This window comes from Macrosteles quadrilineatus, unplaced genomic scaffold (assembly GCF_028750875.1).
Source record: "Macrosteles quadrilineatus isolate MER2022 unplaced genomic scaffold, UCM_ALF_1.0 Scaffold_6__1_contigs__length_79288215, whole genome shotgun sequence".
Taxonomy (NCBI): domain Eukaryota; kingdom Metazoa; phylum Arthropoda; class Insecta; order Hemiptera; family Cicadellidae; genus Macrosteles; species Macrosteles quadrilineatus.
In genome coordinates, this window is record NW_026542599.1 from 59,984,100 (window position 1) to 59,997,724 (window position 13,625).

Genomic DNA, 13,625 nt, shown 5'->3' on the forward strand with positions numbered 1-13,625 from the left:
GAATTGAATATTATTAGAAAAACTTTATCTGTACTAACATTTACACTCTTGCTAAAAAAAAACTTTTTTTGAACGAGAGTAAATTGACATCCGAACAAAAGATATGTTCTTGACGTTCTTGTATGCAAAGTTTTACAACCTCAAATTAAAATACCTATCTTCTTTTGGATTGAGATCAAACCCAGTTAAACCTCTAAGATTTCGCCTTTATCTAAACTCTTAGCGATATTTCACTAGACAAATGTGTTGTACAACTTTTTAAAGTAGGAACTGGTACCAGTTCGTATTCCGTAGACCTATAAGTGCCATTGTAACCTACCTAATTTCCTGACTGTTTAATTGTTTTTCTGTGAACTAGAACATACGTCTTCTTTTTGCGTATTCACGACTCGGATAACTAAATCAATTCCGATTTAATAAATTTACGACAATGAACTTCAAACAAAGTACAACATAGTAGTAAAAAATATATTATTTATGAAAATAGTTATTTTACAAAAATAAAAGATTTACAAGAGTTTTGCAGGGTTTTACTGCTGTTCAATCTTGATGTTGGTCTCATGGGGGGCAGAGTTGGGGGCTGGCTTCAGTGCTGGAGCCCCCGTCTGTATTATGGGGACTGATCTCTCTCCACCTTCCTGCAGCATCTGTAATCACCATAGGGATTAGAGATGATTTGAAGCAAAATGAAGTTTGGCCAATAAGGAGTTTGTTTAGAGCTCAGCAAGCTTATGTCAGATAAATAGAGTCCAGAAGCTAATGGATGGACGATAAAAATCATATAATATAACACCATTTCTTGGTGTAAGCTTCAAGAGTTAATAGATTGAAGAAGTTACTGTGTACCTATTAGCCTCTGAGGATTAGTTGTGTCTGGTATGCTCGCTAGAATCTATTCCTCTTAAAGATTATCTTATCTCTGCAAGTTACTTGAAGGAAAATTTTGTAATAATGTAAACATGGGGGTGATTAATGTATGTGTGTTTATTTCCCGTAAACACAACAAAAAACTGAACCAACTGGGCCGAAAATTTAATTTTTACTTAATGGTGATGCCAGTACTTAAAGTTAGATTTGGTGAATTTGGCCAACACTTAGCCATGTCCTTAATATCACCTCAGAATTGGCCAAGTAGACGTTCAAAGTATTGTGGTGGGACTTGGAAAAGTACCGATTGGTCGCTGCGGCAACAAATAGTATATTACGTTACTAGTCCTGAAAATAAGTGTTTACCGGACGAGTGTGGTAGTTCCCGTGCAAGACGAAGTCGAGTACGGGATTACCATACGAGTCCGGTACACACATTTTGGACGAGTTACGTACGATAGTTTACGCCATACTACTTAATCCGTACAAATCCTTATATATTTCCACCAACTAAAGGACTAAAAATCACTAGTCATGAGAGGTTATGTTTTTGTTTATAACCACTAATTGCCACGAAAATACAGTATAATCAGCTGATTGGTGTCCGGTAAAACTCATTGCAGAACAGTAGTACGCAATGAAACCCCATTTGAATAAGCTGGCGGCAAACAGCTGTTTTCTGGACTAAATCCTTGCGTGGAAAGTTCATCAAAATAATGTAGTGTGGCGTAAACATAATTTTTACATTTGCACTCCTTTGGGGATTGTTTTCTGTTACACAGCTGATTGAATTACACCAAGGAGAATCTAATACAAATTTAAGCTGTTCAATTGTTTTCTTGTCTACAAATAATATTCTTGTTATTCCATTAGTATCATGCTTAACTTAGCAGGCTTCATAAACGTTATTCTTGTAACAAAATATCCCAACTTTTTTAGTTATCACACTTTTTGATAATTTTAATTTATAATACAGTAGGCTGCAAATTTTGTATACTTTGCCACTGAGCGAGAATTCAGAAAATGTCTGCAAAATGTTTTATTGTGAGAGTTTAACAGTAGTTTTAATGAAGCCAACATAACAGCACCCAATAAAAATGTATAAACTCACTTAAAAATAAACTTAAATATTATAACTAACAGTTAGTTAACAAAATTTCAAAAGCAGGTTGGACTATTTCCAGTGGGGAAGGAGAATAAACAAACTTGGTTGCAGTGGCGACTCACACTCCCGAAATACCCCAGAAACAAGCAATGATTCACCACAGAACATTAGTGTCTAACTTGAGCCAAAGTTTAAATTTAACACACTAATAAGTAGAAACTGTGTTTGTTTAGCATTTCAAAAGAATGTGCATAAGATTTTTTTAATTGGACAGTTTTGTGGTAAGAACAAAATATTTTTGTTTTGTAACTAAGACAATAAGTATAAGAATAATACTTTATTATTATTATTAACAATTTGTATTCAGACATTACCTATGTACGTATTTTTACCCATATATGAATACCAACTGTTACATTATACATGTTACATTATTAACCAGGACCATTTAAGCCCAATCATTTAAAAAACCTGGAACCAGTTTAAAACCCAAACAAATCATTGTCAGGATCGAACTGGCAATCTTTCTAGGCGAGCACTATAATCACTCAGCTAATCAGCGCTATTTCGCAAGAATGCTCAAATTAAAACTAGTAAGATGTTTATACTAAAAAAATATACACAAATTAACATTATAAAACTTTGATCAGCTGAGTGATTATAGTGCTCGCCTAGAAAGATTGCCAGTTCGATCCTGACAATGATTTGTTTGGGTTGGAAACTGGTTCCAGGTTTTTTTTTATGATTGGGCTTATATGGTCCTGGATAATCTAACAGTTGGTCAGATATATATGGGTAAAAATACGTACATAGGTAGTGTCTGAATATAATTTGGTAATAATAATAATAATAATAAAAGTTCTATCTGGGAGCTAGCTGGTCTAGTGTTTAGAGCACAGTACTTCGGTCTCGGATTCCTGCCAAATCACAAATGGATTTTATCTAAGTGATATTGTCATAACCCCTAGGTCTAGCCTGAAGTAATGTGAAAAACAATCCCGGGATCGTGCCTTGCACCTAGGAAAAAAAAACTTAACTGTAGCAGTAAATAAAATCAATAATTTAATCTAGGCTCCTAAGTCCTAACTCTAAAACTAATCACTCAAAACTAATAATCAGCATTTGTCCAAATGCTTAACCACATTACAGCAGCTACTTGCTTACATTAACCAGGACCATATAAGCCCAATCATAAAATACCCCCGCCGCAGCAAACCTGCCGACTAAGCGAATTTCCATTTCTCTGAATGATTTTCAATTGAATCTATTTAGGTTTAACGAGTACCTAGGTTTGCTGCCACAAGGAAACTGAAACTAATAAAGTGTGTTGTAGTAAAATATTAATAGCTTAGTATAAAATAAATAAATTTACCTAGTTTGATCAAAATATATCCATAAACAAACAAACTACAACATTTTCAATATTCTCCATAAGAATAACATTGGAATTTTTAATAAAAATTTTTTTGAATTTTCTCCGTTACCAATAACCGTACAAAAACACTTTGATATACTAAATTATTTGTTTTTTAAGCTCTTTAATGTGGTCTAGAGATAAATTGGGAAATTTTGTGTTTTGGGGGTCAAAAATGAGAAAAACCAATTTTTACCCCATAAAACCCACCGGGAAACCCCGTTCCCATGGTCCGATCATGCTGGTTCGCGAACTCATTCAAGTTTATCTTAAATTGGTATAGATAAGATTTTTCAGTCACAACAAAACTCTTACTTTTTTAGCGAATTTCCCATATAGGGAATATTAGCGAATTTCCCATATAGGGAATAAGCTATTACCGTAGTACTCATGGTAAGACCTGGACGCGGGACCGATTTTTTTTTCGTATTGAGGTCCCTAGAGGCCAAAAACACCATCCGTTCAAATTCATATATATATATATATCTATATCTATAAAAGAGGAACTATGTATGTATGTATATATATGTGTGTGTATATACGTTATGGACTCCGAAACCGCTCGACAGATTGTAATGAAACTTTCAGGCATTATTAAGCATCTTTCAAGGATGGTTCGAGTGAAGTTTGGTGCAGATCTATCAAAAGGGCTCTGCCCCAGAGGGTTTTAAGTGGGCCAATGTCAGACTTTTTGATCTAGAATGTTTACAAATAAATATAATTTAAAAGCAGATGATTACTTTCACCAACTGTTTTGTACGTTTGAATAACTACAACATTCTGAATTAGCATTAGTCATGATTTGAAATAGTGTCACAGTGTTTCTACAGATTGCAGCACAGAAAACTATTTTACTTTTGAATAAGTTCAAATGTATAACAACGTTTAAATTCTCCAATGTTAAATATTAAAAGATAAAAACCTTTATAAAAGTACTGTATTATAAACAATAAAAGGGATGACTTTTTTAAATGTATGACAACAGCTAATTTGCAACCAAAAGGTGAGTGAGCGTAGCGAACGAACATCAACCTGGAGGCGAGTAAGCGTAGCGAACGAGCTAACCTGAAAACAAGTGAGCGCAGCGAACGATTTCCAACCTGAAGGTGAGTGAGCGTAGCGAACGAACTTCAACCAGGACGTGATTGAGCCATGCGAATACTTATGAAGTTAAGCGGGGCAAAGCTTGCGGGTACAGCTAGTATATATATATATATATATGTGTCCGTTAGCATGATAACTCGAGCAAAAATGATCCGATTTTGATGAAATTTGGTACAAACGGGTAAACCTACGTTTATTTGAACGAGTTCGCGATCCAGCATGATCGGACCATGGGAACGGTGGCTTACAGGGGCTTTTATGGGGTAAAAATAGGTTTTTCCCATTTTTGACCCAAAAAACATAAAATTTAGCAATTTCTTTCCAAACCATTTTGTAGAGCTTAAAAAAACAAATAATTTAGTATATTGAAGCGTGATTATGCGCCTAATGGTTACGGAGAAAATTCCAAAAAATTATAAATTTAAAATTCCCATGTTATTCTTATGGCGAATAAGTAAACTGTTGTAGTTGGCTTGTTTATGAACATTTTTTGATCAAATTTGGAAAATATTTTTATTTCTTACTAACTATTAACATAAAAAAAAAAAACAGTTTTACCCTCCCTGATGCAGCAAACCTAAGTACTTGTTAAACTAATTCTATTTAAATCGGGAATAAATGTTATATTTTTAAGTAGACATTTCAGTGTAAATCCAATCAGTCAAATGGAAATTCGCTTAGTCTGCAGGTTTGCTGCGGCGGGGGTATTATTCATATTTTACTGCTTTAATACCAGACAGACAGTTGTTTTCTTATTTTTTTCTCAAAGACACTTTTAACAAAGGTAGACTTATTATTATTGAGATTTGCAATAACATGTGATTAGGCTTAACACAATATCAAGGGTATAATAATGACACTTTTATCAAAAGTGATTTGCTATTTGTGTTATACTGTAGTGAACTACTTAATAATTCACACGAATGTGCGAAAAACTGTTACAAACACCTTTCCACCTTCAAACAGTAAAATTCACCTTTTTCGGAGCAGTGATGGTGAGTACTCCGTCAGACGAGAGGGATGATGTGATGTTGTTCACTTCAACATCCTTTGGTAGCAGATATCTGCGGACAAAGTGTCTGGAGATGAAGCCGTGCTCGTCTTGCTTCTCCTCGTGTTTGCCTTCAACAATCACGTAGTTGTCGGCTGTCTTGACAGTGATCTCGTTGGGACTGAACTGCTGTACGTCTAATATCACCTGGAACCCAGAGATAAACATGATGGTTAATATGTTCAACATTTAAAAATCAGGAAAGTAGGTTAATAAAAAATAGAAACCAATCTAGGTATCTACCGTTGTAATGTAAAATAGTGAAGCTGTACATGGTGGGCATTTCAACTATTTTAAAGTTACATCATGTAGGATATATTGGAGTATGGCAAGCACTTCAGTTCAAGTAGAAGTTAAATGAACAAGGTAGAGAGTATTACGGTGTTCATTGATGCATGAAACTGAAAATTTCACATTAAATTGAAGGAATCTCAGTGAATAAATTCTTTGTTTAGACGGGGAATTTCTTCCATTGAGAGACCCATTGTTTGGTTACAAAAAAAGATGCACGTGAATTGAAATCAAAGAGCTTTATTTTAGCCCCTTGAACTATATTTTAATTATATTTTGAAGCTAAGCTATATTTTAACCCCTCTATAGCTCTAATTTCATCAACCAAAATCATACGACAAAAATCAGTAAAATAATGCAAATCACTACATTGTAACAAAAACAAAAAAATCACGTTGATTTGTCTTCGAGTAATAATAATTTTTTTCAACAAAAATTAAATTAAAATTCAATTCTTTTCTTTAAAAGATACTAATCATATTATTGATTTGTAGTACCCTGGCTAGTTGTTCAACAAATCTTTTACCCACATAAGAAGGTGTCCTTTCCACAAGATTTAATCTATGTATAGGATATTGAAAATCTGTATGAAATCTAGTGTTATAATTGTGCTGATTATTTTCACTGTGGAGTTGATCAAATTTTTATTTGACATACGATAAACATTTAAGAATATACAAATTAGGGGTGGTTAGAATATTTAGTTCTTTAAAAAGTTGTTTGAAAGAATGTACGGGTTTGAAAGTCATAATTCTAAGTATTCTTTTTTGATAGGTTGGCTGCATTGCATTTTAAAATTCACCATAATTGTTTATTGAAAGTCACAAACCAAAGTTTACCTGTACTTTATCAGCCTCAGCGACTAGGCTAGAAGTCCCACTGTTAGACCGAGCAAGAGGAGCCCTCCAGGGTCTAAAGTAACCACCAGCAGGTCTCAGACTTGATGGGGCAAAACTGTAACAAGTTTTCAAGCTTTAGTTGGCTTAATCTACACAATCTATCACATTGCTTTATATACCGGCAATGGAACTATCAAAACCTTGGTCTTGTAACTAACTTTGATCTTATGTTATCATTATTAATTGATTGCCCAATGAAAAATCTGGATCTAGAATTGATCAGGCTTGGAATCAAACCAGCAACCTTTCAGATTTGAAAGCACTTTAAGTACTTAGTTTTCCAGACAGTAATTAATAATCATAATTAGTTTAAAAGAGAAAGAGTTTGATTTTGATCTGTATCAACACAAGGTGAAACTGATACTGGACCTTTTTTTATGAATTTAAAGTTGTTTTTAAAATCTATAGATTTTTGGAGGAACCACTAGCTAAAGACATTAAGAAACCAAGTACCAGTACACAATTAACTAACCCACATCAGAAAAGTTTCATACTGTCAAATTTATTTTTTTACATAAATTTATAATATTAAATGAAATACCTAAAATTAAAATTATTACAATTATTTTGTTTGTGATCCGCTAGCTGGAACTCTTTTCTTAGGGGAGTGTGGCAGTTCCTTATTCCGTAATTTAAACTTAGATCACAGCATTTCCTTTTAAACTATTGCGTATTTCGTACCACAAAACAAAATAACTTACTGTATACCAAAGATATTGTCCTACCTGTTCCACAAATCGTCCCGTCGCAGTCCGAGTCCGAAATGTTGATCAAGCAAACGAGATGGGCGTTCTCTGTCAAACTCATCCCACCAATCACGGAACAGAAGTGGCACCAGAGACATCTAAAAACAATTATAAAATTAAACACAGGTAGCGGCAAAGACCAAAATTAAGGTAATTAGGTAAATTATAGGTCCAAGAGAGGTGACAAGAAGAACATTTATGAAATCAGTTTTCAAGTTTAAAATATGGGTAAGCAAATACATCTGAAACTACAGTAAAAAATTATTTGCTCTCATCTCGAACCACTCATTTTCAATTCATTTAAAATAATTGCCTGTTTTAACTACGGGTACAGTCAAGGCAACAAACAAAAAATTCACTACCAGTACCATATTTTTCAACACAGTACAAAGAACTCAACAATACCATATTCGAATTTTTATTAAACTTTTTGTATATGAAACATAAGTGAATTTAAAATTCTTAGTTTTTTTTCTAGGGTAACAATATAAAAGAAAAATATTGTTTTGTTTCAAACATGTTTTTCAAGTATGCTACCATCAGTTTTAAATGACATTTTGAGTATTGGTGTTAATTTTATATTCTATGTGTTATTAAAAAACGGTTAATAAGTATTTTAATTTAACCTTAAAAAAACCTTATTCGAGGCTAGTATTTACATGGGATAGTGTCAATGGAAATGATTTAAGCTTAACAACTATAGGTCGGCCGCTTAGAAAACGACCTCCTCCAGCATTGGTTTAGCATTAGCGCGCAGGTCGTTTTCTAAGCGGCCGAACTATATTTAACTATACCTTACTAAAAATTGCCTAATCAATAAAAGCAACATTTATCTAAAATAAAATTGAAAACAAAACTAATGACATTTGATTTAAATTAGCTAAAAAAGTGCACTAAATAAAATACTTCTAGCTTGATGACACATTTTGCTTTGATGGACGCCATTTCAAAGAAAAGTATTAAAGTAAAAATATTTAAAAAACCTACCTACACTTGTCTTATTGTCGCTTATCAAAAACGTTTTGAAAAAGAGAATTTAATTTTTTTTAGGAAAACAAAAAATAAATAGTATATTATAAACAAATAAATACGAAATGGGTTTAATTATTCTAAATACTTAAAGCTTAGTTGACTTACTTTGCTGTGTAGTCGGAGTTGTTTCTAGTTGTAAATGCAGAATCTCAGAGAATACTGATGCGCTTGTTTATGTTGGTGCTATTTATGTAAATGAGAAACTCCCACTACCTCTATACTCACACACCAACACACACTTACACACAGAACTATATTTGGATCACTCGCTAATTCATGAGTAATCTTATGATTTTATCCTCATACACAAGTCCAACTCATTGAGTTGGTATGGGTATACATTTACAATTAGCTGCAGTTTTATGCAGTTCCATTATTTTGTTGTTCCTTTGAGCAAGTGTTGCATCATAACATCCTCTAATGCAAAGGCTGCGTTGGTGTGAGGCAAAGTGGCCAGCGTATTGCCTTGGTAATAACATTAATAGCAAATGTGTAAATAAATATAAACATTGGATAGAAGCTCTATATAAATTAGTAGAACAGCAGTTTCACCACGGCCCTTGTATTAGAGGAGGCAATGTTTGAGTTAAATAAATTAGTAATAATAATTCAAAGTAATTACGGTACTAATTAACTTTCTTGACACTTCCACGTAAGAAAGTTAGATAATGTTTTTAATTGTATTAAAACAATTTTAAAAATAATAGGAAGTAAGAATTATATCAAGTTGTTTACAGGTCCAATTAGTTGTTTACAAATCAGCGTTATTTAGACCAAGATGAATACAAAAATTGTAGAAGTATATAAGATTACATTGTTATTACAATACATTATTCATTATTAATTATTATACTGTATGTACATTATTATATTATTCATTACATTATGAAAACTGAAAAGTATAAGTTTGTTTGGATTACCTGTACTAGATTAAACCATCCATCTATAGCTTATAGGAATAGTTTTCTACCATCCAAAACAAAATGATCCACTATCATTAATTTATTATATTTCAGCAGTTAGTTCTGCTATAAATTACACCATGAAAGTTCTGTTCCTCTACTGAGGTAATATGACAAAGCTCCCCTTCCTTTTATATATTTATTAATATATATTATTAATATATTCTATACAGGGTGTTTTTTTAAAAACTTGCATCTTTATTTATGTAAAAACCGCAATAGATAGAAATATTCAGTTTGCGGGAATCATCTATTGACGTAGGGGGACCAATTGTTTTGAATTCAACGTTACATTCACATTCCCCCCCTTTCCCCCCCTGCCCCCAACTTAATTTTTTTAAATAGCAAGGTACCCCTTGTGACATATCAAATAAAAGAGCATGAAAAAAGAAAATTTTTGATGAAAAAAAATTGAAAATCGGTTCATAAATTTGTGATATATTTCCCCCCTCACCCCCCCCCCCGGAACTTAATTTTTTTTAATAGCAAAGTACCCCTTGTGACGTATCAAATGAAAGAGCATGAAAAAAGAAAAATTTTGGCGAAATTTATTTTTCATTTGATATGTCACAAGGGCGGGTACCTTGCTATTAAAAAACAAGTTATGGGTAGGGGAAAAGGGGGGTGATTATCTCACAAATTCATTAGCCGATTTTAAATTTTTTTTCACCAAAAATTTTCTTTTTTCATGCTCTTTCATTTGATATGTCACAAGGGGTACTTTGCTATTAAAAAAAAATTAAGTTCCGGGGGGGTGAGGGGGGAATATCTCACAAATTTATGAACCGATTTTCAATTTTTTTTCATCAAACATTTTCTTTTTTTATGCTCTTCTATTTGATATGTCACAAGGGGTACCTTGCTATTTAAAAAAAATAAGTTGGTGGCAGGGGGGGAAAGGGGGGGAATGTGAATGTAACGTTGAATTCAAAACAATTGGTCCCCCTACGTCAATAGATGATTCCCGCAAACTGCATATTTCTATCTATTGCGGTTTTTACATAAATAAAGATGCAAGTTTTTAAAAAAACACCCTGTATATTATTATATTTATTATTAATTCAAACTGAAGCCCTAACTTATGTTTGAGGGATCCCAGATCCCACTTTTAGAGTTTTTATTTTACTCAAAAATGTCAAAAAATGAAATATATTTTAGACATCTAATAGTAAGCCAAGCCTATTTAAATCTATATCTACCCCTTTCTGAGGAAGGACCTGGCTTATTTTTTTTTTAAACAAAATTGAATGATAAAAAGAAGTATAGTTTTAGCATTAATATTCACACACACTTAATGATGATGAATTGGCTACTTCATGAAATTGATTTTTTTGTAAAGTGAAAACCTTTGTTTGGTTTTACTTGGATTTAAATCCCAAATTTAATACTTTTGTCAATATACTTTTAGAGTAACATGAGCTTGAATACTCACATCCATTTAGTGGCAGACTTTCAAGGTTGTTGTCAACAGTATGAACTTCTTGTCCATGTTTATAAAACTGCATTAAACAAATATTTCTTGTCATGTTTTGAAATTGCCACCTGGGAAACTTCCATTGATGTCGCTATTCTTGAAACTAATTTCTAAACATTCTGTTGGTCTACAAATGTTTACCGAGGCAAGACGCTAAAGACTTGGCTTTGAATCAACTACTACAATAGGTTAGTTTGTCCACAAACCAATCATCTTCAGAGCCAACAATGTAGCGAGATTTGATGTGAAATGGTCAATGTTCGTTAGTCTCTAACGGTTATGGTCAAGTGTTCCACTTAATTTCAAAAATAAAGTAAAAAATGATTATTACGATTTATTTATTATTTAGTTTTGTTTTGATAGTCAAATCCGAAATTCTTCTTCCAACAGAAGAGAACTATACAAATCTCCATGAGTGTATTGAAAATATTACCAAGACTTATGCCGAAAAACGGACATTTGTTTTTTTGAGCGAAGAGGTGGAAAACTCAGACTTCATGAGCGGTTTACTCAAAGTGGTGAGTGGACCAAGAGTTATTTTAAGCCCGCAAAACTTAACTCAGGAAGAAGGATTTTTTATACTTCTTGCACAAAAAAATAAATTTTACTCAAAGATCTTGGAGCATTTGGTTTACTTTGAAAACTCGAGGTTCTTACTGATATGGACTCAGCCGGAGAAGAGTATTTTGTATTTGAGAGGAATTTTTCAAGAGTTCTGGAGCCACGAGATGTTGGATGTGGTCGCATTGGTGAAGATGAAGTACGGAGGACTCGCAGTTTACACATACTTTCCCTACACCAAGACTCAATGTGCCGACTCTGGTGCACCGGTCATGATGGATACTTGGGGTGAATCCAACCACCGGTTCACCAGGGACCGCAACCTTTACGATAGGAAGAACAAAGTGTACAACCTTTACGGTTGTCCTTTGAAATGCGCAGGTGTCCACCGGCCCCCTGATTCTATAATTGAAGAGACTGGAAATAAAACCTACAACTTGAGTGGGATCGGGGGACTTTTATTTGAGACTGTGGCTGAGAAAATGAACTTCACCCCGATTATAACTAGAGTCGTCGACGTTACGTCTAACTACGATGCTATTTACTCCAATGACTCGTCATCCATAGCAATCGATGTGGCGACCAAAAAAGCAGATATTGGGTTTGGGATATTCACCCGTCTGCTTGACTATCATCCTCAAGTAGCGCTGGTCAAAGAGACGGACATGGATTGTTTCACGTGGGCTGTTCCTGCCGAGGCTGGTGTGGGTCCCTCCATGTGGTCTACTTACATCGGTGAGTTCTCAATCATTACATGGGTACTCATTATGTTCACCCTCGTTTTGGTTGTGGTGATATTTTACTTACTTTCACGTCTATCGAAAAATGAAGATCCGGATTTTACAAAATGGGACGTTTTATTTTTCTACGTCTACTTCACATTTTTAGGAGCCTCGGTAGAAGAAAAACCCCGCTCGAACATCATCCGATCATTTCTCGCACCTTGGTTGTTTTACTGTCTGGTATTGATCGCAGCCTACAATGCTCAACTGGGTAGTTTCGCAACAGTGCCGACAAGAAGTGGCAACATCGAAGATACAGCAGACTTACTCAAGACAGAATTCAGCATCACCGGAGCACCACAAATGTTCTATATTTTAAACGCTTCAGTCAAAAGTAGCTATGCTATCAAAATGTTGTTGAAACGTTTTGAAGTCTTACCGCCCGGAAACTTTCTTCCTGTGGTGGAAAAAGTGGTTTTAAATAGAAACACAGCTGTGTTTTCGACAAAAAGTTTGCTTTCGTACATCAATGGGAGACTCAAATCGCTTCACTTACCAACTTGTTACTTGCAGCAACAGTGTGTCATCAAGGCACCGTCGTCTCCAGTAATCGTCAGAAAAGTTTCCCCATTGAGAGAACCGCTGTCCGCCATTGTTCATCGTCTGTTTGAAGCCGGAATTCTCAGTCGGTGGGAAACTCAAGCAAAGCATCAGAGGAATATTGAAACATTCCACTACGAACCAAAACTATATATGGAGCAGATGCAGGGCGCGTTCCTTCTCCTCATTTCCGGACTGTTACTGTCAGTGCTGGTTTTTGTTGTAGAACTTGTGGTTCATCGATGGATTTGCCCTCCTCCTGATATTCTTAGTCAGCTAATAGCACAAGGTTATACTATTCCCTTTACAAATTAGATACAAATCTTAAGTTTTACTGACCTTTGACATATTGAACCTTTATGTGGATAGATTGAGTAGATTTAATAATTCAGGAGGAGTCAAGAATAGCAATCAAAATCACTCGATGATCATGATTGATGATTGATCAATGACGATTAAATGGTTTGAAACATCAAGATTAATATTTGATTAATTGTTCTATGTATGAGGCAGCTATTAAACATGTAAGTAAGATGTTGAAGATACTATTTTGTTACCCAAGCATCGACCAAATTTATTATACTAAGAAATAAATAGAATGGCCTATTTATTTGGTGGACATGGGTCCACCTCAAAGAAAAGAACTAAAAACCTTATACATCCTACAAATTCATGAAGTAAATACATTGATAATTGATTTGTTGAGATTTTACTTTTTTTAAGAGAACCAGCCAGACTCAAGACTGACATATTTGTGATGGAAGCCAATAAAGAATTTATAGGGGTTTGACCGGTTT

At 34.1% G+C, this 13,625-nt stretch overlaps 2 protein-coding genes across 2 annotated transcripts; one reads left to right on the plus strand and one right to left on the minus strand.

The window, feature by feature from the left end:
• Positions 1-454: 454 nt before the first annotated feature.
• LOC128996238 (protein lethal(2)essential for life-like) lies at positions 455-8,721 on the minus strand. The gene is made up of 5 exons (XM_054421400.1): positions 8,615-8,721; positions 7,457-7,575; positions 6,672-6,786; positions 5,467-5,688; positions 455-647 (listed from the first exon to the last, which is right to left on the minus strand). The coding sequence occupies exons 2-5, from the start codon at positions 7,573-7,575 to the stop codon at positions 531-533; spliced, it is 573 nt and encodes a 190-aa protein (XP_054277375.1). The 5' UTR covers positions 8,615-8,721; the 3' UTR covers positions 455-530.
• A 2,952-nt stretch (positions 8,722-11,673) lies between these two features.
• Positions 11,674-13,143, plus strand: LOC128997555 (uncharacterized). The gene has a single exon (XM_054423195.1). It carries the CDS (start codon positions 11,674-11,676, stop codon positions 13,141-13,143), a length of 1,470 nt encoding a protein of 489 aa, XP_054279170.1.
• Positions 13,144-13,625: the final 482 nt, after the last annotated feature.